Genomic DNA, 25158 nt, shown 5'->3' with positions numbered 1-25158 from the left:
CTGAGTATGTATAAACTCCATAGTGATTGCCCTTTATTACATGGATTTTTGGAATTGGTTAGAAAATTACCTCTACTCTTTAATTCTCAGTAGATATGTGCCATTGAGGAGAAGCTTATAGAATATACCTACCTATAGCCACATTAATTAACTATAGCCAAGTGTCCTTTGACTTCAAGTTGCTCTCATATCCCACGATGGTAAGCTTCAAGTTGTTGTTGACTCCCACTCTACCGGATTCAAGACAAAGAAATGCAATTTGGAGAAACAGTTTCATGTTTGTAGATATTCTGAGTTTGTAGGATGTTTTTCATGCATACCCTATATGCAGGATGAATTCTGTAATAGCCAGCTCCAAAGGAGGGTTGAAGCTCTTTCAGCGATGGAGATTTTGTTACTTGAATATTGTTGAAGTGGATTGTAGAATCCCATGAAAATGATGTTCATGTATGATAGGATTACACAGTATATTTTTCTTCATTCTTTTTTGTTTCTTTTAATGTATTCTTTAGCATGTTTATAAATATAACTTTTATCCTTTAGATTCTAAGCCTTCTTTTGCTTTCTTCAGCAATTTAAAAGATTTATAGGTCCTAACAGCTATTTTGGTATCCACTCTTTAAAAAAAAAAGTTCTCCAACTAGGTGGTTTTTAATGATTCAGGTAACTTTTATGAGTTCTGCCCCATATCTTTTAAACCTTTAAATAAAATGTTATAATTCTGTCAGTTTATCCTTTTATTTAGTTTTCCAAATGTAAGCCCCAGTATTTTCCCAGACCAAAGAAATAGCAAAGTGAAGCTATAACATAGGTTGGTGTCAAGACTATTTCTCTGTGTCACCTTATTTGGGGTAGGGGGCAGTTTGTTAAGCAAGGCAGATTTGGAATCAAAAGGCTCACCAAAAAAAAAAAAAAAAAAAAAAAAAGGCTCACCAACATCACTAAAATGTTAACTCTGCTTATGCTATGTTCTAATATGATGAGAAAAGTTTTTGAGTATTCTTTTTTACAGACACATTTCAGTGTTTCCAAAGTGAGCAATTCTATAATTTCAGAAAAGCAGTTGTGTTATGGTAAATAAAGCTGGTGTTCCCAGCCCTAATGTGTGCCTCAAGCTCAGTTGCTCTGTCTGAACTGAACATGGTATTCTTTTGAGCAAGGTTTGGAAACTGGTCACGCTGACTACTACCTGTTTGGACTCTCATATAAGGGCAGTTTTCAGCTTTTACTCTTCGATCTGGAAACATATCTAAGGCTTTTCTTTAAGAAAGGGGTATAGAGTGGGGGATAGAACAGTGGCTGTTTATGCATCTGTCCAGATTGCAGCCCCCAATTTCACCTATTTGAGATTGGACCTTACAAAAGGCCAGTGTGACTTACTGCCTCTTCTTTTTCTCTCATCCCTCTCATCAGCTTCACCCGCCCACCCACATGTGTTCCAGTGGATTATGGAGACCACCAATGAAGTGATGAAAGGGCCAGTTGATTCTTCATAACAGTTGGCTACCCTTCACCTAGAGTATAATGAATGAAAGTTCCTTGATGTAGTAGAGTTGAGGAAATAAGAACATAAACATTCATTGATAGGTGAAGTGGGTAGGTTGAGGGGGCATATTGGAACCTGTTGAATTATGTTGATGGCTTTGGATGACACATGCTTGATTATCCCATTTGGATTGAGTACATGATATAGTTTCTTGATGATACCTACTCTTTTTGGTGCCGCTGCTGCTAAGTTGCTTCAGTCGTGTCCGACTGTATGCGACCCCATAGATGGCAGCCCACCAGGCTCCCCGTCTCTGGGACTCTCCAGGCAAGGACACTGGAGTGGGTTGCCATTTCCTTCTCTAGTGCATGAAAGTGAAAAATGAAAGTGAAGCTGCTCAGTCCTGTCCGACTCTTAGCGACCCCATGGATTGCAGCCTACCAGGCTCCTCCGTCCATGGGATTTTCCAGGCAAGAGTACTGGAGTGGGGTGCCATTGCCTTCTCCCTTTTTGGTGCTACTTCCTTTAAATTTTCTGCTATCAAAGATTTACTGCTCTGTCTTAGTATGTGCCACCCACCTCTTCCCAATTCACTTAGCACCTTGATAGATTAAATGTAGAGTAAATGTTCCTCTTCCTACTATTGAATTTTTTAAAGGCTGTGATTGAAAGAGACTTCATTAATTTGATCTAAAGGAAATAGAAATGTTCATAAACTAATGTCAGTCCCACATTTATATCCAGTGTACACACTGGCCAGCGCTATGCTCTTAAGGTAGTTCTAAAGGGAAGTCATTTTCCCAAATCTTCTGTACATGTACCGGTATCCTTAATTTTATAGAGCACATTTTTAAAGTTGGAGTAATCTGTCACAGTTTCTGCCAGACAATTCAGCCAATTTCAGCCAAACTTGTTTAAGCCTGAGTTGTTTATATCATAATTGTGGATGTTTATGTCATAACTGAAGAACTTCTCTTTAATACAGCCTGCTCTTCCTCTGTTGCTTCCAGGTGCATTACTGAGCATAATGAAAACTGCATGGTTCGCATGTATGTTGAAGCAAAATTTCAAAGTAAGAATTGAGTATTTTTAGGCGTTTAGAGTGGCTTCCCAGGTGGTAAGAATCAGTGGTAAAGAATCACCTGCCAATGCAGGAGATGCGGGTTCGATCCCTGGGTCGGGAAGATCCCTTGGTGAAGGAAATAGCAGCCCACTCTAGTATTCTTGCCTGGGAAATCCCATGGATAGAGGAGCCTGGTGGGCAACAGTCCATGAAGTTGCAAAAAGGTTGACCATTACTGAGTGACTAAACAACAACAATAAAGGCATTTAGAGCATTCAGTAAATCAACAAACACTTAAGTACCTGTTTTTCTGTGTGTGTTTTGCTCACCATTGCGTTCCTAGCTCTTGGTATTGGGTCTGGCACATGGTAGGAAATATTGTCTGACTGTAAGAAAGAATGAAGAAAAAGGAGCAAGGGAAGGAAAAAGAAAAGGATACTTAGTGCTTTCCTGCTACTAGAGAATATGGAGCCAGAATATCAAACGTATAAGGTGGAAACTTCTGCTTCTGTTAGGTTCATACCATTTCTGTCCTTAATTGTGCCCATCTTTGCATTAAATGTTCCCTTGGTATCTAATTTTCTTGGAGAGATCTTTAGTCTTTCCCATTCTGTTGTTTTCCTCTATTTCTTTGCATTGTTCACTTAAGAAGACTTTCTCATCTCTCCTTGCTATTCTTTGGAACTCAAGAAGAAAGGCTTCCCTGACCAGGAATTGAACCTGGGCCATAGCGGTAAGAGTGCCAAATCCTATCCAGTAGAAATGGTATGGACTTAACAGAAGCAGAAGATATTAAGGAGAGGTGGCAAGAATACACAGAAGAACTGTACAAAAAAGGTCTTAATAATCCAGATAACCATGATGGTGTGATCACTCACCTAGAGCCAGACATCCTGGAGTGTGAAGTCAAGTGGGTCTTAGGAAGCATCACTACGGACAAAGCTAGTGGAGGTGGTAGAATTCCAGCTGAGCTATTTCAAACCTAAAAGATGATGCTGTGAAAGTGCTGCACTCAATATGCCAGCAAATTTGGAAAACAGCAGTGGCCACAGGACTGGAAAAGATCAGTTTTCATTCCAATCCCAAAGAATGTTCAAACTACCAAACAATTGCACTCATTTCATGTGGTAGCAAGGTTATGCTCAAAATCCTTCAAGCTAGGCTTCAGTAGTACGGAACTGAGAACTTCCAGATGTACAAGCTGGATTTAGAAAAGGCAGAGGAATGAGAGATCAAATTGCCAATGTTCGTTGGATCATAGACAAAGCACGGGAATTCCAGAAAAACATCTGCTTCATTGATTATGCTAAAACCTTTCACTGTGGATCACAACAAACTGGGAAATTCTTACCAGAATTTTCCACCTTACCTGGAAAAACAATACCACCTCACCTGCCTTTTGAGAAATCTATGCAGGTCAAGAAGCAACAATTAGAAGCAGACATGGAACAACAGACTACTTCAAAATTGGGGAAGGAGTACATCAAGGCTGTATATTGCCCTTGTTTATTTAATTTATATGCAGAGTCCATCATGTGAAATGATGGGCTGGATGAAGCACAAGCTGGAATCAAGATTGCTGGGAGAAATACCGATAACCTCAGATATGCAGGTGATACCACCCTAATGGCAGAAAGCAGAGAAACTAAAGAGCCTCTTGATGAAGGTGAAAGAAGAGAGTGGCTGGCTTAAAACTCAACATTCAGGAAATTAAGATCATGTCATCTGGTCACATCACTTCATGGCAAATAGATGGGGAAACAATGGAAACAGTGACAAACTTTATTTTCTTGGGCTCCAAAACCACTGTGGATGGTGACTGAAGCCATGAAATTAAAAGATGCTTGCTCCTTGGAAGAAAATCAATGGAAACCTGGACTGCATATATATATTTTTAGGTTTATTTTATTTTTTCATTTATTTTTATTAGTTGGAGGCGAATTACTTTACAATATTGTAATGGTTTTTGCCATACACTGACATGAATCAGCCATGGGTTTACATGTGTTCCCCATCCTGATCCCCCCTCCTGCCTCCCTCTCCATCCCATCCCTCTGGGTCTTCCCAGTGCACCAGCCCAAAAGGAGAGACATTGCTTTGCTGACAAAGGTCTACATGGTCAAAACTATGTTTTTTTCGGTAGTCATGTATGGATGTGAGAGTGGGACCACAAAGAAGACTGAGTGCCAAAGAATAGATGCTTTTGAACTGTGGTGCTGGAGAAGATGAGAGTCCCTTGAACAACAAGGAGGTGAAACCAGTCAATCCTAAAGGAAATCAGTCGTGAATATTCATTGGAAGTACTGATGCTGAAGCTGAATCTCCAGTACTTCAGCCACCTGATGCGAAGAGCTGGCTCATTGGAAAAGACCTTGATACTGGGAAAGACTGAGGGCAGGAGGAGAAGGGGGTGACAGAGAAAGCAATGGTTGGATGGCATCACTGACTCAATGGACATGAGTTTGAGCAAACTCCAGGCATGGTGAAGGACAGGGAAGCCTGGCGTGCTGCATTCCATGGTGTTACAAAGAGTTGGACATGACTGAGCTACTGAACAACAACAAGGTGGAAAATGCTCATTTCACAGCGGGGGACATTGAGGCCTCATAGAAGGAAGTGACCCCCAAAGTCACATGGCTTGATAAAAGGCTCAGTGGAGACTTGAACCTGTGTCTTTGGATGCTGGCCTTGTCGCTCCATTACACCAGAGCCTCCCTGGGGTTCTGTACATGTTTACTGGGATAAGGGCTGCAGGGAGCAGACTGCAGAACGTGTGGCTTCTGTCCTGTAGGAACCCCGTGGGTTCCATTGTCTGAGTGATCTCTGCATGGTAGCTGTAAAACCTGAGGAAGAAGTGAGGCAGCTGCTCTGTTGTAATGGATTGAGGCTGAGTTGGATGGACTCATCCCAAATCTGGTGGTGATTGTTGGGCAGGTCACATTGTAAATGTTTGAAGATGCATCCTCAAAACCCTTAAGTTTCTGTTTTGGTGGTTTGTGTCTTAAGAGGCCTGTTGCTGCTGTATATAGAAGTATAGAATGATGTATTGTTCATCAGCCACCAGTAGTTACAAGGGGACACTAACACACATGGAGCAGGTTGACTCCCAGGCACCATGAAAGACACTTCTTTGTAAATCCTCATAGCTGCTAGAGGCAGGGCACTGCCATTCCCAGGTCATGGGCCTTCAGGGTGGCATAGAAGTGAGACGTAAAGACAGGCTCAAAATGAATTCTCAGTTACCTAATCTTCCAACCATGTGATCATGAGTAAGTGACTTAATCCCTTAAAATTGCAGCTTTGTCATCTGTAAAATTGATCTCATAATAGCACTAATAAATAAAGTCATTGATAGGATTAAATAAAATAATCTGCATCAAGTGCTTAGAATAGTGTCTGCCACAGAGCAGTGGGAACTAATGTTTAGTAAATGCTATGTGCCAAGCACTGTTCTGAACATTTGTTTTGTGTGTATTAATTTAATTCTCATGAGATAGGAACTGTTTACAGATGGAAAAGCTGAGGCACAAGGAGGTTAAATAACTTGCCTGAGATCTCATACCCAACAGGGGATAGAGTCAGGATTCGAACCCAGGCAGCTTGGTACCAGAGTTCCTGTTTTTAGCCATTACATTACACTGCCACCAAAAGCTGTTGATAAAGAAACCTTTCCAGCTATCAGCTACTTTATTATGATTATGAAACAGATTGAGCATTAAGTGAATCTCGTGAGACTTCACCACGGTAAATGGCAGAGCCCCTGCCGTGTAAGCCCACATTGTCTGGCTCCCAAACTCATGTTTATTCCATTTTATTTCTTTTAGGAGAAAGGCTTGAAGGTACACATGTAGTGATAAGTGTCTGTAGGGGAGCATCTGGGCAGATTATCCAAAGCCACTAGGAGCTGGCACAGAAAGGATGGTGTGGTGACAAGTCATGTTTGCAGCCGCAGGAACAAAGATCTCAGTGAAGGAAGAGCATCTGTATCAATTAGTGATGAAAGTGGATAGAGGAGTACATGAATGTTCATAACAGCTTTATCTGTAATAGCTCCAAACTGGAAGCTTGGTTTGGAGATATCCTTTAGTGAGTGAATAATTAAACAAATGGTGGAGTGTCCACACCATGGGTTGCTACTCAGCAATCAAAAGGAACAAGCAAACTACATGTAAGATCTTGGATGAATCTCAAGGGAATTATACTGAGTGAAAAAAATCCAATCCCCTCAAAACTGCTTAAGGTATATAATTCCATTTCTGTAACAGAAATGACAAAGTTACAGAAATGAAGAACAGATGAATGGCTGTAGGGGGTTAGGAATGGGGATGGGGGAAGAGGTAGCTAGGTATGTTTTTAAAAGAAAAACATCATCCTTGTGGTGATGGACTAACTTGGCTGTGATGGTGGCCACAGGGATCTAGTCATGTAGTAAGTTGTATAGACTGAATGCACACATACACACACATACACACATACTGAGTATGGGAAACCTGAGGAATCTGAATGAGACAGATAGATTGCATCAATGTGTATCCTGGTTGTGAAATTTTAGTGTTGTAAGATGTTACCATTGGGAGGAATTGGGTAAAACATACACAGAATCTGTTTCTTATAATCAAATATGAATCTATAGTTATCTCATTGCCTCTTTCAATTTTTTTTTTTTTTAAAAGGAGGACTTTGGGCCAACAGAGCCAAAGAGTCAGGAAACACTGCTCAGTTCTTGGGTTTAACAAAGGCCTAGGGGCCTCTCAGGTGACTGTCCCTGTCACAGGGGCTTAGAAGCAGGAACGGTGGTAAGTGTAGCACCATCTGGTTCCTCTTCATAAGCAGGTCCTTGGGGAGCAGGTTCCAAAGTGGAAAGTGTTTGAGAAGTTTTTTTGGATGATTTTATTTATTTATTTATTTATTTTTAAATGAACTTTTTTTTTTTTTTTTGCAAGAGGTAAGTAAAAGATTCAATTTGATTCTTCTAGAGTGGGGGAAAAAGGAGTTGAAAGTAGGTCTTCATTTTGCAGTCATCATCTGTACGAATTCTTCGTAGTTGACTTGCCCGTCTCCATCGATGTCCGCTTCTCTGATCATCTCGTCTACTTCCTCGTCTGTCAGCTTCTCTCCCAGGTTTGTCATGACGTGGCGCAGTTCTGCGGCGCTGATGTATCCATTGCCATCCTTGTCAAAGACTCGGAACGCCTCGCGGATTTCTTCTTCACTGTCGGTGTCTTTCATTTTTCTAGCCATCATAGTCAAAAATTCTGGGAAGTCAATGGTGCCATTACCATCAGCGTCCACCTCGTTGATCATGTCCTGCAATTCGGCTTCTGTTGGGTTCTGACCCAACGACCTCATGACGGTTCCAAGTTCCTTGGTTGTGATGGTGCCATCACCATCTTTGTCAAATAGGGAGAAAGCTTCCTTGAATTCAGCAATCTGCTCTTCCGTCAGCTGATCAGCCATGGTGCGAGCGAGGCAGGGAGGCCGAGAGAGCGAGGGTGGCCGCGCCGGGGCCGGGACCGCAGGGCGCCTCCGCTACAGCTGCTGCCGGGGCGCCGTGTGCGCTGAGTGCTGTGCCGTCGCCGACCGCCGCCGCCAACTGCGCTAACGGCTCCGCGCCCGCCAGGCTACCGACACCACCGCCCTTGGATGATTTTAATTCATTGTTGTCACTGCAGATGTTGACTGCAGCCATGAAATTAAAAGACATGTGCTTCTTGGAAGAAAAGCTATGACAAACCTAGACAGCATATGAAAAAGCAGAGACATCACTTTACCAACAAAGGTCTGTCTAGTCAATGCTATGATTTTTCCAGTAGTCATGTATGGATGTGAAGGTTGGACCATGAAGAAAGCTGAGCGCCAAAGAATCTATGCTTTCGAACTATGGTGCTGGAGAAGACTCTTGCGAGTCCCTTAGACTGCAAGGAGATCAAACCTGTCAATCCTAAGGGAAATCAGTCCTGAATATTCATTGGAAGGACTGATACTGAAGCTCCAATACTTTGGTCACCTGATGTGAAGAACTGACTCATTGGAAAAGACCCTGATGCAGGGAAAGATTGAAGGCAGGAGGAGAAGGGGACGACAGAGGATGAGATGGTTGGATGGCATCACTGACTCAATGGACATGAGTTTGAGCAATCTCTGGGAGTTGGTGATGGACAGGGAAGCCTGGCCTGCTGCAGTCCATGGGGTCACAGAGTCAGACACAACTGAGCAACTGAACTGTTTATTGAAATCCACCCATTTAGTCGAAAAGATATTTGTGGAATTCTGTTTCCAGCATTATCAAAGACAGATTCTGCATCAAACAGGTGAAATAAGCATTATGAATTAAATAAAAGTCATTTATAAACAAAAGGTTTGAACAGAAGCTACCCAGGATAGCGGGATTGTAATGCTGGTTTAGTCTCTAACTCTCAAGATTTATATGGAGACACTTTCAGTGTATTAATTTTGATAATGATAATAGATAATGTTAACTGAGTGATTACTATGTGTCAGGCTGGTGTGCTGAAGGTTTTAAGTACATTAGGTTATTTATTTTCTGCAGGGAGCCGGCCTGAATGTACAGGCCCCTTATGGCTCTAAGAGAGATCAAAAGGTCTCTCTTTGTCACCCCTTCTTGTTAAAGTATAGACTGGCATTTGTCTCCTTCAGGGAAAAAACACACCGGTGACCTTTTTGCCTGTTTTTCTGGTGCTGATAAGCTCATCATGCCTGAAACCTGTTTTCCATCTAATGTTCTATTGATGAAGCCTGTTTTCTATCTAATGTTCTAATGATCTTAATCATGTTGGGCGCTAGGGTAATTAATGCTTTACTGATCTTGAGTGTGGGAATTTAAAACATCTGTAGCTCTGCACGTATGCAAACCCTCAATCTATTCTTAGTAACTCCTGTTAGCATATATATAGGTGTGGTATTCTTCAATAAAGTTGGCGGAGTCAGACGCAAGCGGACTCCGTCCCTCTCAACCCCATCTTTCTCTTTCTGAGTCTTCTTTTTCCTAGGTACTCTGGTGATTGCGTTCTTGACCAGTTCGTTTGCCGGCAGGCTCCGGCAATTTTCACAACAGTCTAACAAAGCCAGAACTGTTAATGATGGCCTGCAGAGGTGAAGACATTAGCCTGAGGTTATATGGTGTGCAGTGGGGGTTGGGGGGTGGCAAGCAGACTCACCACCAGCTCTGCCTGCCTTTATAGCCACTGCACTGACGGGAGCTTGGTTCTCAGCCGTGAAAAGAGGAGATTGGGCTGTTGGGTCTGGATTCTCCATGGCTGTAATGGATGCTGAGCCAATTAGCTAGGTCTCACCTGAACCTATCAGGGGGCAGTAAGGAAATAATGTAAGAACTGCCAATCTTGCCCTACAGGGAAGAAGATAAGTCTGGGCAGGCTGAGGGACAGAGAGGGTAATGAAATGGTTTTTTACCCTTCAAAGGGATGTAACTGACTTAAGACTTCCTGTTATGCCTTAATTAAATGTGAATAATAAGCCCTCTCTCTCCAGTAGACTTAGGATCTCTAAAGAGTCCTGATGGTTGAATGTGTATCATAGCCTGTCTCTTTTGATTACTTGAAAGACAAGCAATAGGATGATAAAATATTGGTATTCTGGTTCATTCAATTTCACATTAAGCCCTCCTGGAAAAGCAGCTGGTGCTGTTAATACACCATAGGAAGGAAACCAGGATAGGACCCCTGTTGGCCAAGATAAATACCAAGATCCAACAGGAGAGGACAGATAACACACACCACCACAAACAAACAAAATGACCGCTGAGGGGTTTTCTTCTGCATCTCAAAGTTCCTCCGGGCTTAAAGAGACTATCTTTGGGTGGTTTTTGGTTCTATACTTCAGGGTTAGCATGTCTTAAAAAGGGGGTCACTCAAATGAAATTAGGGTGAGAGAACACTTCTCCCTAGAGTGGGCGGGCCCATCAGCTGTCAGCGGCTGCTTAAAATCCACTTCTGCATGCAATCCTTACCCTGATCTCTTTCCCTGAGGAGGCAGAATGGCAAGATGTTTAAGAGTGAGAGTGAGCCCTGGAGCCACAGAGCCTCAGTTCACTTACCAGCCCCAGGCTGTGTGACCTGGCAAGTTGTTGGACTTCTCTGCTGTTTCATGCCCTGTAGCATCGGGTTGGCATCCGCCCTGCAGAGTTGGGTGAGGTGTTACACAGGAGCTTGGCACAGTGCCTGGCCGCAGTAATCCCTCCATAAATGTTAGCTCCAATGATTATGACTCTAAGATATCTGAGGATATTATAAGGTCCCCAAAGCTTCCTGATATTTTGCAAGCCAGAGTAGTTTCTGTCTTCATTAGTCTCTAGAACCTCCTGGGGGCAGAGAATGGAGAAACAGGACTTCTTGCCCTAGTCCTTTCGTTTTTCTTTGTGAGTCTCAGCTTCCTCACCTATAATATAGGAATACTAGGATCTGCCTCTGTTCACCTCATAACACCTTTGTGCATCTCTTAAGATACTGTATATGAGAGCACTTAAAGAAGAATTGGCACCAGGAGGACTAGAATGTTAAAAGATATTCTTGAGTAAATGATTTGCATTCTGAGACTGTCTCTTGGCTGTGCTGGTTCTTCGTTGATCCCCGGGCTTTACTCTAGTTGTAGCAAGTGGGGGTTGCTCTCTAGTTGCCGTGGGTGGACTTCTCACTGCGGTGGCTTACCTTGTTGCAGAGCATGGGCTGTAGGGCACAGGCTTCAGTAGTTGCAGCACGTGGGTTCAACCGCTGTGGCCCCTGGGCTCCAAAGCACAGGCTCAGTAGTTGTGGCGTGTGGGCCCAGTTGCTCCACGGCATGTGGGATCTTCCCCGACCAGGCACTGGACCCATGTCTCCTGTATTGGCAGGCAGATTCTTATCCACTGCGCCACCAGGGAAGCCCTACACCCATTTTAAGGTGGGGTATCTGAGGTCTGGAGAGGTCGAGAGGAGTGTCTGTTCACTCGGTTGTAGGTGGCTCTGCTGAAATGTACGCCCCGTGGGTTTTTCTGGGTTCTGCTCAGCTTCCCCAGGAAGCAGAGGAGTCTCATACAGCCAGAGATCAGGTCAGACTATCTCAGCTGATGAAGAGTATTTCAAGGTGTGAGGGCTTTCCTAAGCTTCTCACTGCCTCCAGGGGGTCTCTGCCTTCTCTATCTAGGTGAGATGCTGACCCTGGTGTGAATCGTGATGGCCTTGATTGTGGTTGGAGGGCATCAGGGGCTACTGCTCTGGAGGGGCTCCCCACCAGGGCTGACTGCCTGTAGTGCTTAGACCACAGGCTCTGGACTCCAATTGACTTGGGTTCAAATTCTGTCTAAGCTATTAATACTTCCAGCTATGTTACCTTAGGCACCATAAACTCTTAAGAGCAACTTCCTTGCCTGTGAAATGGAAGAAAACAAGCATACTCCTTATAGGAATGTTTGGATTTTCCCAGGCAATTTAATTTGTGGGCTCCAGTGCAAAATGGAAATGTGGGGTTCCCCGTTCAAAAAACAAGAATAGAGCTTTTTACCTTCTTCCATGGTTCCTCAGGGCTTCCTGGGTAGCTCAGTGATAAAGAATCCACTTGCCAATGCAGGAGATGTGGCTGAGATTCCTAGGTCGGGAGGATCCCCATGGAAGAGGAAATGGCAACCTACTCCACTATTCCTGCCTGGAAAATTCCATGGATGAAGGAGCCTGGTGGGCTACAGTCCATGGGGTCACAGAGTCAGACACAACTGAGCATGCAGGCTCCCATGGTTCCTCTCTCAGCATGCCATGGTGTTTTTATTTGCTGTTGAATCTTGTGCTCTCTCAGGCACAGGGATACTTGGCAGGCTAGCCCAGACCCTCACAGGTGCCTGGGGCCCCAAGTGCAAGTAAGTGAAAGTTGCTCAGTCATGTCCGACTCTTTGTGACCCCATGGACTCTACAGTCCACGGAATTCTCCAGGAGAGAATACTGGAGTGAGTAGCCTTTCCCTTCTCCAGGGGATCTTCCCACCCAGGGATCAAACCGAGGTCTCCCACATTGCAGGCGGATTCTTTACCAACTGAGCCACAAGGGAAGCCCTGAGACAAAGTGAGCTGGGCCATGTGTTAGTGGATGCTCCAAGACCCCAGCACATGTTTCATTGTCCATCTGACATTGCTTCTAAAAGTCCGGTCCAAAGATAAAATTATTAAGCATTTCACAATGATGGCCACAGAGCATTAAACCTCCAAGCACAGGCCCTTCTGAGCGTGGGCCTTGTGTGATTGAACTGATCACACACCCATGAAGCTGGCCCTGTATGTGCTTGCAAGCCTTTAGCCTGGTCTCTGGTCCACAGTAAGCCCTCAGTAAGTGGTTAGGAGAGAGAGTCCAGCTTTGCTATTAGTCCAGCTATGGCTCATTAGGAATTCTCAAGCTTAAGCCCTCACTTGACTTTGCATTTCCAACCTGGTTCATAGGAGAGTCAGGGAAAAGTGTTATTTCTACCTTTGTACTGTTGGGGAAACTGAGGCCCAGAGAAGGGCGAGTACTTGGCCATGTTCACTGTGCAGCTGGTAACAGTCAGAAGTGAACAGTGATCTCCAAACTCTCAGGCAGTGTTAAGCATCTCAAGTCCTGCCTGTCCTCTGACATTGTCACCTGAGATTGAGTGGCAGCAGCTCATGCTTCTCCCATCAGGACTTCTCCCCTCAGGAGTATAGCCCCTGCCCCAGCCCCCTACCAGCTTTCTGAATAAACCCCAGCTCCATGCCGGCCTCCTCCAGGAAGCCTGCCCTGCCAAGGACCTAACCACAGTATGCTTTTATTTCTTATGCACATTCACCCCAAATTCAGTTATATGTAGTTTTATTTCCTGTGCTTTTTATATTATCAAATATATGAGCATATTTGTGGCTTATTATACATTTTTAACCTCATTTATAATAGCTTCATAATATTCTATTTTAGAGAAGTTCCATAGTTTATTTGGCAAATCCCTTACTGTCAGACACTCAGGTTGTTTCAAATTATTTTTCAGTTTCTGGAAGGGAATGTACAAATTCTAACCTGGGGATCATCACAGTACTTGGCTCATGGGTCATTGTGCCAATTAAATAAATTATTATAGAAAAAGTGTTTAGGAAATGAAACAACTAAGTACTGTATGTGTGTTAGCTAAGGTTATTCTTTTAGGTCTATTATTTTGATAGTGCTATAGTTGTTACCATTTTATACGCATCTTTGAACACGTAAGTGATTATTTCCTGGGTCAGAGGGGAGAGCAGTGTGAAGGCAGGCATAAAATGCATCCCCTATTTATGGAGGGTGTGCTTGCCACTGACAGGGAGACCAAAGTGGTGGAACTGAGCCCCAGGCTTTGGCTGGAAACATGTCATGATCTGACGGTGATGCCTTACGAGGTATGAACAATGAGTTTGCTCACCTCAGGGCTGAAAAAAGGAAGCGCAGAAAACATGCAAAATAGAGAAGCCCAGGAAAGTATCTGCCAGTGCAGCAAAGAGACCAGTTTGCCCTCAAGCTCCAGATTGGTAAGTGGATATTTCCTCTGTTCTCTTGGCTCCTGCTATGACTAGTGAATTTGGGCCTTGGATACTGTGGTGTTGAGATAAAATTGAGTGGAACCATGGAGTCTTAGATAGCCAAGGATCTGCAATGCTAGGCTGTCACTTCAGGTCAGCACTGGGTCAGGGGGCAGAGAATTAACAACTGCCTTTGTGGTCGGTCTGCCCCCACATACTTCCCTTACTAGCTGTCTACCATCATGGAGCTGTGACTTTGTAACTTAATAGTCTGTCTTTAGGATGGTCCTTGTACAACACAAATAAGCAGGGAAGATACGCATTTCAGAGGATAGAATCATAGAATTTCAGAGATGAAAGGGAGTAGATTCCATCTGGTATTCTTCTGGAGCAGGAATTCTCAAACATTCATCTGTGAGCCAGGATCCTACATCAGAAGTACCTGGGAGTTTGTTAGAAGGGTAGATCCTAGCCCACACTCAGTCTGATTCAGTGAGTGTTGAGTGAGTCCCAGGATTTTGCCCCTTTAAGAATAACCCCCCCCAAAAAAAAAAAAAAAAAAAAAAGAATAACCCCAGATAATTCATTCTGGTACAGGTGGATTACACTCGAGGAACTCTATCCTATTAGTATGATTCCCTAGCAGGTTGGTTGCCTCTAGTGTTGGGGAGCTCACCACTTCAGGAGACAACCTGTTCCATTTGGCAACAGTTCTGATTATACAAAGTTCTGTTTTATGTGGAGCTGGAATCTGCCTCTGTATAAACTCCACCTACTGGCCCTAATTCTCTCCACTAGGGCCATGCAGAGAAAGTCCAGTTCCTCCAGGCTTCTATGGGCAGGGGGACTTGAGAAGTATGTACCCATGAGAGTCTGTGAGTCAAAGGTGCATTGGAAAGGAGCCCCTAGGCCTCTGAACTGGCTGGGGCTTTGAGAAACTCATTTCCTCTTCTCACCAGGGTAGATGCCTCCTTCCAAACCCAGGCGGAGGTGTCCCCAAACCAGAGGACAGACTCCCTGGGGAGGAAGAGAAGTCCTTGGGCAGCTCACGAGAGGCTGTGAAAATCAGTTCCTGTGATCACAGGATGGTGGGAGGCGGGGCATGCCTGGCCAGGTGTGCTGGTGGTGGATTCCTGGACCTGGGTTCCAGCCCAGCTCTGCCTCTAAGCTCCCAACAGATTCTCAGCAAGTCCCTGCCCACTCGGACCTCAGTTTTCACATTCACAACCATCATTTCCAGCCCTCTGCAGTCTGAAATCCCATATTTAAAGCCCAGTGCTCTCTGATCTGGCCTTGTCTTTGCTGCTCTAGCAAGTTGTCTGGTGGAGGTGGAAGGAAGGGAGGTGTCAATGTTTTCAGGAGAGAATCCCGAGACCAAGGCTGAGAAGTAGAGAGGTCTCATGGGCGCCTGGCAGGGATGAGTCATGAGGAATGGAGGGGTAGACTTTCCTGGCAGTCGTCCCTGGAGAATGTGCTCTTGGGGCTGGAGGCAACCTCCCCATGGGGCTTCATATGAAAAGGGGAGTCCTCCAGGCTTCTGGGCTGTTGGAGGCCTGGCTGAGGGAGGCAGAGAACAGGAAAACAAAGAGGAGCAAATGGTCCTTTTTCTGCACCCCAGCCTGGCTCTCCGCCTGACCCAGCTCCTTCCTTTGTTGAGAGAGATCGGAGGTTTTAGGCAAAGAGAACTGTATGTGAGCACTGATTCCATGGGTTCTTGGGAAATTCCTGTCACCTCCCTGGGCCTCTATTTCTTCATTTGTCAAGTGAGGCTAGGAGTGCTGACCTCATACAGCTGCCCATCATAGACAATATCCACAAACACCCTCTGTAAGCTGGAATGTGCCAGGAAGATGCCAGTTGCTGTCCATCTATTTGTTCTCAGGTTGGTGTGCAGAGAAGCAAGAAATTTCACTCAAGATAGATTTTGTCCTAAAGTGCGAGCTACTCCTTACCTGGGATTTTTTTCTCTGAATTCTGGGCATGACCTTCTGCAGGGCTGGTGGGAGAAGCAGCCAGCTCAGCAGGCTCTTCCCAGGGTTTCCGAGGTCTGATTAGGATTTAGAAAAAAATAATGTTTATCAGGGTCTTCACTGGTGGCTCAGTGGTGAAGAATTAGCCTGCCAGTGCAGGAGACACAGTTTCAATCCCTGGGTCAGGAAGATCCCCTGGAGAAGGAAATGGCAACCCACTCCAATATTCTTGCTGGGAGAATCCCATGGATGGAGGAGCCTGGTGGGATATAGTCCATGGGGTCACAAAAGAATCAGACATGACTGAGCGGCTAAACTATGACAACAAATGTTTATCAGAAAGTCTGGAGCCCAAGACGAACAATACTGGAGTGAGAGGCCAGGCCAGCCATGAGCAGAAATGGCCACTGGGGAACATACACACATGGATTGTTGAAGTGTGAATGGCCGAGCTCGGGCATGCTATGTGCACACACATCACCTATGGACACTCACTTGTCATTACATATACCAGGCACCCAGCATCCCTTCCCACAGCCCACAGGAGCCCAAAGGCTGACCTCAAAGTTTCCCTCACAGGCAGAGACTCCAGGTCCTTCCTGGGTAGGTGCTTAACTAGGGCCACCAGTCAAGGTTGATGGGGGAGCTGGCTGTTTCCCTTAACAAACGTTATGGTCTACTTGGTTGGGGAAAGACCCTGGACTGTGTGGGAGAAATCCTAGATTCTAGTTCCCCCATGGCATCAATTTCTTTTCTTGCTTTTGCAGATGCCACTTTTCTTCTCTGGATCTCAGTTTACATCTCTGTGAAATGGGTCCATAATCCCTTTCCTACCCACTTCTGAAAATGGCAGTAGGGCTCAGATGGAATACTCGATATGAAAGTGCTCTGAGAAAGTTGCAAAAACTGTGCACACAAGTGGAGGAAGGGGCAGAGGAGAGGTGGGCATGGGAGGAGCAGACCCTGATGAGCTCAGGTCACACTGTCAAGCCAGTCTCTCATCTGTGCATGCTTTCTCTCTACCACCCCTTCTGGAGTTTGGCAAAGATGATGAAAGAGAAGGAGCTTGAGAAAGAGAAGGGGAAGCTGAAGAGTATGTCCTGTGAGAAGCAGCAGCAGAAGGTTGAGAAGATGGAGAGGCCCCTGTACCCTCTCTGTGTCAGAACTCAGGAAATGAGACTTGCCAGGCCCACAGCTCATGTGGACACTCTCTCTGGGGTGACTGTGCTGTCCAGCTTTAAGCTTCTCCTGGCTGACAGATGTCCTGGGGTGGGGGAGGCTAGCTCTGCTCAGGGATAAGATGACCCAAAAAGGAAGTTGTTAGCCAACTGCGAAGTGACTTCAGCACTTTGTGAATGGACCCATTAATGTCACATGGCTGTAACCACATACAAATTACTGAGTAGGGTTGAGAGGCTGGGGAAGCAGGACTGTGGGCTTCATAGCGCATGTGGATTTACAGGATGCTGTCCTTGTTCCCAGACCAAGGACTGGTCTGATTCAGTCCTTGTGATTCCTTGTATCAGACCAAGGAACCTGCTCCTGATTCCTCTCCAGCCTCACCTCAGCCGGGCAGGAGCACAGTCCAAGCTTCTTCTAAGAGTCATTGGCCTGAGTCCTATGCAGCAGCTTCCCCAAATAACATTCTCCCTTTCCTCTAGAAATTTACCTTCCTAAACAACTTCTCTTTGAAGCTTGTGAAGAAACAGATTAATGGATGCAGCTGCCTTCTGCCTTGGGCAGCTCTTGGAGAAGTCTTACAGTAGGAAAATTGTGATGCCGCCCCATCCTTTTTCTCTGCTTACTTCTTCCTCCTCCATCCTCCCCTTGTAGCCTTTGATGCTGAGGGTGGGAGTTCTTCCTTACACCTTTACCAGGCTCTCTAGAAGGAATCTGACAGCAGCCATTTATAGTTTCAGGTCAGAGACTTCAAGAAGCTAGTGTCGGAATTTGGACTAAAATCTATGTCTCCTTGCTGCAGTGTCCACTTTCCTGGTCCTTACTGCCCCAACTATACCACAGGCAGGGTGCTTAGAGTGGTTCTCAATTACTTAACATCACAACACGATAGGTCTGTAGTATCATCATTCTAAGTTATAGGTGAGAAAAACAGGTTTAAGGAGCGTCAGAGACTTGCCCAAAGTTAACAGTGGTGGAGTGGGTGGGCTTCACATATGAGTGTGTATGACCATATTGCCTATCCACAACATAATATGAAAGCCAAACCCCATCCACTTAAAGGTTCACTGTCTCTCCCTCAGGGCTTCCCCAGTCCCATAAACCTAACACAAATGAGCTACAACTAGATCAGGGCACTTTGGAATGAACGCAACTGAATCAGAATCCTGTGGCATAAACAGAGAGGAAGGGAGGGTAGAGAGATCCAGGGGTAGGAGAGAGGGGCCTGGTTTCCAGTCCTGCCAGTGAGCAGGTAGGATGCCTTGAGTACATCTCTTACAGTGTTAATGGTTTAGTTTCTGCACCTGTACTGCTAGAAATAAAAACTCACAGGGTCAAACTTAGGTTCTCAGGGCATTTGGCTCCATCTTCTGGCCAATCTGGATCACTGCAGCCTTTTGCAGTGTGTTCATCCACTATGGTTATCAGGTAATGCTGAGTCTTCTAGGAAACTTCTGGTCGCTTTGGGGGTTAGGTCAGGTCCCTTGACACCCAAACCCTCAGGCCTCCTGCCTGCCTTGCTGACTCCTACCCCTTTCTCCAAGGATTCCATCCCACCTGGTCACTTCACCTTGTCCTCCTGAGACAGGGCTATCTATTTAGTAAGCTCGCTGCTCCCTCCACTTGCTTCCATGGCATCCACCTCTCCTGGTCCCAGCTTCTGCCCTGACTGGGTGGGGTGTCCATCTACCACTCCATGCCAGGGCTTTCCTGGGGGAGTAGGGGGCACGGAAGAAAGAGGGAGGTGGAGACCTGTGTCTTCTTCAGGTCTGCACCACTCTCAGCCTCTCTGAACCTCAGTTTCCCCTTCCGACACACAACCAACCCCTACCCCAGATTCCTGAGAAGATTAAACAGATTAGTTGGTGTGAAGGTGCTTTGTGAGCCCTTTAATAAAGAGCTTTAAGTTACCACATCTATTTAGGCCCTCCATAAGCCACATAGGATGTCAGGTGCTAACTGGAATCCAATTAGCTCACAGGCTATGGGACCCTCATTAGAGATGGGAGATGAGCCATTCTTCTAATGTTCTGGCTTCAGGCTCTCAGGCTTTTTGACAGAGTCTATAGTTGAACTCCCTCCTTCCACCCAGATTCTGCTTATTTCTGAAAGATGAGCGAGTCCTACTCTAAGAGAGTATTTTAGAGTTACTCCCAATGACCCAGATTCTAGGCTTTGAAAACTCAGGAGCTATAATGGGAGAGGCAGAGGAGGATCAGTTTAGCCAACTCTCTTCCTGTCCCTTGTCTGTACATAAGATCCATGGCCTTGGGACTTCCCTTGTGGTCCTGTGGCTAAGACTCCATGCTCTCAATGCAGGGGGGCTCAGGTTTAATCCTTGGTCAGGGAACTAGATCCCACATGCCACAGCTAAAGATTCCACAGGCTGCAACTAAAAATCCTTCATGCTGCAATGAAGAGCTAAGATCCCACGTGCTGCAACTAAGACCTGGTGCAGCCAAATTAATAATTTTTTTTTTTTAAAGATCTATGGGCTCGTGCTTGGATGAGTGAGACCTAGATAAGCAGCCTCAGAAAGAAAGGAAAGTTTTTTCCCACCTGAGTCTTGAGTTCCCAGTACAGTCTTGATTCTGTCTGAACTTCAGGGTGTTGGGGAACAGGCAGCAAGAAGGTCATCTAGAGCAGCCTTGTTGAGGTCATCTAGAGCATCTGGAGTTGAGGTCTAGATCTAGAGGTCTAGCATCTAGAGTTGAGGTCATGTAGAGCAGCCTTTGGAGAAGACAATGGCACCCCACTCCAGTACTCTTGCCTGGAAAATCCCATGGATGGAGGAGCCTGGTAGGCTGCAGTCCATGGGGTCACTAAGAGTCGGACATGACTGAGCGAATTCACTTTCACTTTTCACTTTCATGCATTGGAGAAGGAAATGGCAACCCACTCCTGTGTTCTTGCCTGGAGAATCCCAGGGGTGGGAGAGCCTGGTGGGCTGCCGTCTATGGGGTCGTACAGAGTCGGACACGACTGAAGTGACTTAGCAGCAGCAGCGCAGCCTTGCTCGCATACTCCCAAAGGTGGGGGGATTGCTACCTTTTCTAGGAAGCCCAGTTTCTCCTAGAGCAGCTCTAACCTTTCAAAAAGTCCCACTCAGTGATTCGAAAGGGTGGTTCTGAGACCTCCTGTATCACAGTTACGTAGGGTGAGTCAGGGCATCAGACCAGTGGGGAGAGGCCTGGAATCTGCACCTACAGCAGCCTCGGCAGGTGAAGAGGAGCCATTGGCCCACCTCTCCACACTGGGAGTGACAGCCATCACCAGCGACCCCGACCCCCCGCCCCCGCCCCCTGCCCTGCCATTCCCAAAGCCTGCCCTGGACACACTTCCATCAGTCGTTTCTGACAGGACATGTTTTTTCTCTTCTTAACACTCTTCTGTCCCTTCTCAGGTTCTTCTCTCTTTTTCCTGGTCTCCAGACCTGTTTTGTAAAGAGAACATCATAGAATTTGGGGGCTAGAAGTGTTTTTAAAACCTTATCCAACTGCTCCTTTTATAGATGGGATGTTTGAGATCCAGAGAGGGCAGTGTCTTGCCTCAGCTCACACCGCTGTTCCATGGGAGCTCACAGGAGACCCAATCCCGTGACTCCTAGTGGGTGCCCTTCCCGCTGTGCAGTGCAGTTCTGTCCTGCTGGAAAAGCCGCCTTGAAGGACAACACCCTGCTGAGACCCCTACTTCAAAGAAGCCGTCATGATGTCATCCCGGGATTCTCCCTGGCCTTTCTGATGCTCTCTGAGTTGGGTCATTCAGATTTCCTCTTGAAAGAGAGTGGGTCACTGATGCTATTCAGCCCTGGGCTAAGAGGTCAAGCAGACTCCAGGGTTGGGGGTTGTGGTGGTGATTTGGGTACCACGTATGCTGAGGAGCAAATAGAGAAAGAGCACCAGCAGAGAGAAGCTAGAGGTGGGAGATGGTGCAGTGAGAGGGAGGGAGAGGGAAAGAGGGGCACTTAGAGAGTGAAAGAGATTGCAACAGACATCAGAGGGAGACAGGGACACACACACGGACATATGCACAGAGAGACAGAAACACAGAGATAAAAACACAGAGAGACATAGAGGGAGAGACTGGGATAGGGATGTGTGTGAGACAGAGGGAGAGGGAGGGAGAGACAGGGAATGGGGATTGACTTAGACGATGAAAGAGGAGAAGTCAGAGAGACAGACAGAGCCCCTGGCACCCAGTATTTTTCCATTCTTCCCCAAAGTCTCGCTGCCCCCTGCCCTTGCTTGCCTTCCCCGAGATGCCCCGAATCTCTCCCCAACCACCTTTCACTTGAGTGAGCTCCACTGGGTTTCTGCCTCTCTCAGTGATGCGACTCCCAACCAGCCTGGCCCTGGAGGGGTTTCTAGGGAGGGGGTGGCGGTGGGAGGCTCACAGAGCTGCCCGGAAGCAAATGCTGCACACTGGGGAAGCAAACGCCGCCTTCTGCTCCGCGGACCTCCTGTCAGTTCTCGTTACCGCCACGACCTGGAGATGATTCTATTCTTCAGCAGACAGAGCAGGGCTGCCAGCTCCCAGTGGCCGGCTAGCCTCCGGTCAGCAGCAGTCTCCCTGGGAGCAGACTCTCTGAGAAGGACGGCTGAGTGAACAAGGCCCAGGCTCTTCTCATCAGCACCTCCATGCCCGTGTTCACTCGACATCCTTCCCTTCCGGGGACTGTCCTTTCTTATGTATTTATTTATTGGGATCGTCCTCTCTGCCCAGGTCACACCCTAATTACCTTTCCACTCCTCCAGGAAGTCCTCCTAGCAGCAACCCAGCAGCACATGAATCCTCCCTCTGTAAATGTTCCCTGTTCCTCTTATCTCTCTTTCACCCTTTAGTTCATATTGCTCCAAAATTATGTCACACAAAGGGCTACGTTATAAGCCTATCAAGCTATCATGTGAGTGGAAAAGGAAATCACTAAATTTGTATGTTTGTGACAATAAGAGCTATCCACAATATATTAGCGAGTAACTCATTTGATCCTTGTGACTGTTGACAAAACAGGAACAGGGGGCCCAGAAAAGTCACTTGTTAAAAGCCCGCATCTTCAGTCAAGGACAGAGGGCAAAAGAGATTTTATGGCAGATTCCTCCCGCTTCCCACGTGGCTGACCGGTACCTAACCGTCCACCATTGGGATGTTGTCCTTTTGTTTTAAAGCGGTAATTCCTGTAAAATACAGATTCTTCTTTCTTTCTTTTTTTTTTTTTACAGAGGAAGAAACACTTTCCAGATCATCATAGATTGCCTCTTTGAGAGACAGACACCTAAATAACTAGCACTCTCTTGTTTTCTGAGTGTGTCCTGTGGACACACTAGTTCCTTGGGATGTTAAATAGATTTTACTAAAACAAGCAGACAAGCAAAAGTAATTCATTGTGGGAAGCACTTGGTTAAACTGCTGACACAACAATCGCTCAGTGCCTTGGTGCTGTGGGTCTGAAAAAGCACAGAGGAAGGTGCTGCATTCACTAAACAGATCTAACCGCGGCCTCTGTTCTCACAGATCACCTCTCACACTAGGCTTCCATGGACCCGTTGTGTACAAGCACTGCTGAACCCACTGGGGAACCCAGTCATCCCTGACCACAGTCTCTAGCAGTTCTCTCTTTGTGGTCTCAAACCCGGCCGCCCTTCTCTTGCATTTGCTGGTGCTGCCTGCCAGGTGGCTTCTCAGGTAGACAAGATAAACCCAAGTGACTCATATTCTCCTCCCTGGATACCCTGTCACCAATCAGCTTCCATTACAGGGTCAGGACCGTGGAACAGCTGGCTCCTTCTATCCTTGACTGACCTCACTCACTCACTCATGCTTTTAGAAAAAGTTTTTTTTTTTTTTTTTTTTTTTTGCATCTCCAAGACCCTGAGAGGTCCCTGAGGGGATCAGAGCCTGCCCCTGGCCTGGCTCCGGGTGGATGTGATGGACACAGGGGAGGGGGAGGGATGCAGGATGGAAGGAGAGCTCACTTCCAGCTCTGGGGTGGGGTGGGAGGAGAGCTGGGATTCTGGAAGACCACGCCAGGGAAGGTCCACTCAGAGTCGGACCTAGAAAGGTGACAAGGGGTGATGAATGGAGCTTGTGGCTGAGAGGGACTCCAAGCCAGTGGGACCAGCAGGGTCCCCGGGTAGGAGGAGCCCTCCTGTGCTCTCCTCCCCGACAGCTAACTTGGGAGGGAGGCAGCATCTGTGTCTGGGACTCTGGGGATTGTCTTGTTCTCACTGGACCCCCAACACCTGCAGAGGGAGCTTCAGACTTCACTGGGTGAAAAGGTGCCCACCTCTTCTCCAGCCCCTTTCTCCATGCTGTACTTTCCATTTGTCCAGGGCTTTGTTCTGGCACTGAGCCATGAATCTACTGAGGAACAAACCCCTCCAGACACACTGTCATTTTCACATGGAGCTTTTGAAGATGGGGAAGACTTGAAGTGGGTTTCTACAGAATCAGGGGTCTGGGAGTGTCAGAGTTGACTGAACTCCAGGAGGGCGTCTGGGTACCCAGGACAGCGGCAAGTCAATGGCCATGAGCCAGACCAGCAGTAGAGGAGCCTTCTAAGTAAGTATTTCTGAGTAGCTTTGAAAATTATACGTCAGTTGTGTACAGTCCCCCATTATCCTCGCTTTTACTTGCAGCAGTTTCCTTTCTGTGGTCAACTGAGGTCTAAAAATGATAAATGGAAAATTCCAGAATTGCACGCTGTCCTGAGTAGTGTGGTGAAATCTCGGGTTGTCATGCTCTGTCCTGCCCAGGACATGAATCACCCTTGTGTTCAGCTAACTTGTCCATTAGTCACTCAGTAACCAACTTCGCTTCAGACCACTTTGCGGTCTCATGGTGCTTGTGTCCAAGTCATCCTTATTTGACTTACTAATGACCCCAAAGCCCCAGAGCAGTGATGCTGGCAATTCGGATATACCAAAGTGAAACGATAAAATGCTCTGTTTAAGGGAAAAGGGGACATTTCTTGACTTAATAAAGATGAAATTGTTTGCTGAGGTTGCTAATATCTGTGGTAAGAATGAATCTTCTATCCGTGAAATTGTGAAGAAGGAAAAAGCAATTTGTGCTAGTTTTACTATTGTGCCTCAAATTGCAAAATTTGCTGCCACAGTGCAGGATAGGTGCTCAGTTAAGATGGAAAAAGCATTAAACTTGTCCAATAAGATATTTCAAGAAAGAGTAAGGCCATGTTCATGTAACTTTTACTACAATATATTGTTATAATTATTCTATTTTATTGCTAGTTATCGTTGTTAATCTCTTCCTGTGCCCAAACTTTATCATAGGTATGTAGTCATAGGAACAATCATCATACTGATTTATACAGGATTTGGTGCTATTTGGTTTTGGGCATCTCCTGGGGCTCTTGGAATGAATCCCCTGTGGATAAGCGGGGACCCCGCACCAGAAAGCACATAGATTCTGGAATCTAGCTTGCTTGCTGTCCCAGGCCAGTGTGCACCTGCTTAGGACTCACTCCTGGTTTTTTACTCCTGTGAAGAATGAGGAGACTGTCTTTCTAAAAGATGACTGTGCTGACAGACCAGGCTTGCCTAAGTCCTGTGCCGTTTAACCAGCTGCTGTCACAGCTGTGCCTTCTGGACCCTGGGCGCTGTGACTGCAGGTCCTCATGGGGTTTTCGTTCCACATTCTTTTTATGTTGCTCTGAAACCTGCTAATATTCCCCCCTTTGCACTGGTTTTTATTAATAGTGTTTCCTCCTGAGCCTTCCTCTGCAGGATGACAGCTTCTCAAATAACTTTAAGTGCATCATGTCAGTACACTAAGCCTTGGTTTCCACATCTGTAGGATGGCCACATTGTTGGTTCTTGCCCCATGGGGAGCTTTTGAGAGTAAGTGAGGGAATGTGGAAACAGGTGTATGATGTACATGGACACAATGTATATAATACAAGTGCATGCATTTCTGAGCACAGGGCCTGAGTCACAGGCTCAGG

General features: G+C 46.1%; 1 protein-coding gene across 1 annotated transcript; it reads right to left on the bottom strand.

The window, feature by feature from the left end:
• Window positions 1-7451: 7451 nt before the first annotated feature.
• Window positions 7452-8078, bottom strand: LOC122700458 (calmodulin-1). The gene has a single exon (XM_043913363.1). The coding sequence runs from the start codon at window positions 8004-8006 to the stop codon at window positions 7557-7559; it is 450 nt and encodes a 149-aa protein (XP_043769298.1). The 5' UTR covers window positions 8007-8078; the 3' UTR covers window positions 7452-7556.
• Between the last annotated feature and the right edge of the window lie 17080 nt (window positions 8079-25158).

The sequence above is a fragment of the Cervus elaphus genome, chromosome 9 (assembly GCF_910594005.1).
Source record: "Cervus elaphus chromosome 9, mCerEla1.1, whole genome shotgun sequence".
Taxonomy (NCBI): Eukaryota; Metazoa; Chordata; class Mammalia; order Artiodactyla; family Cervidae; genus Cervus; species Cervus elaphus.
Note: the sequence above shows the minus strand (reverse complement) of the source record. Positions and strands in the feature narration are given on the sequence as shown.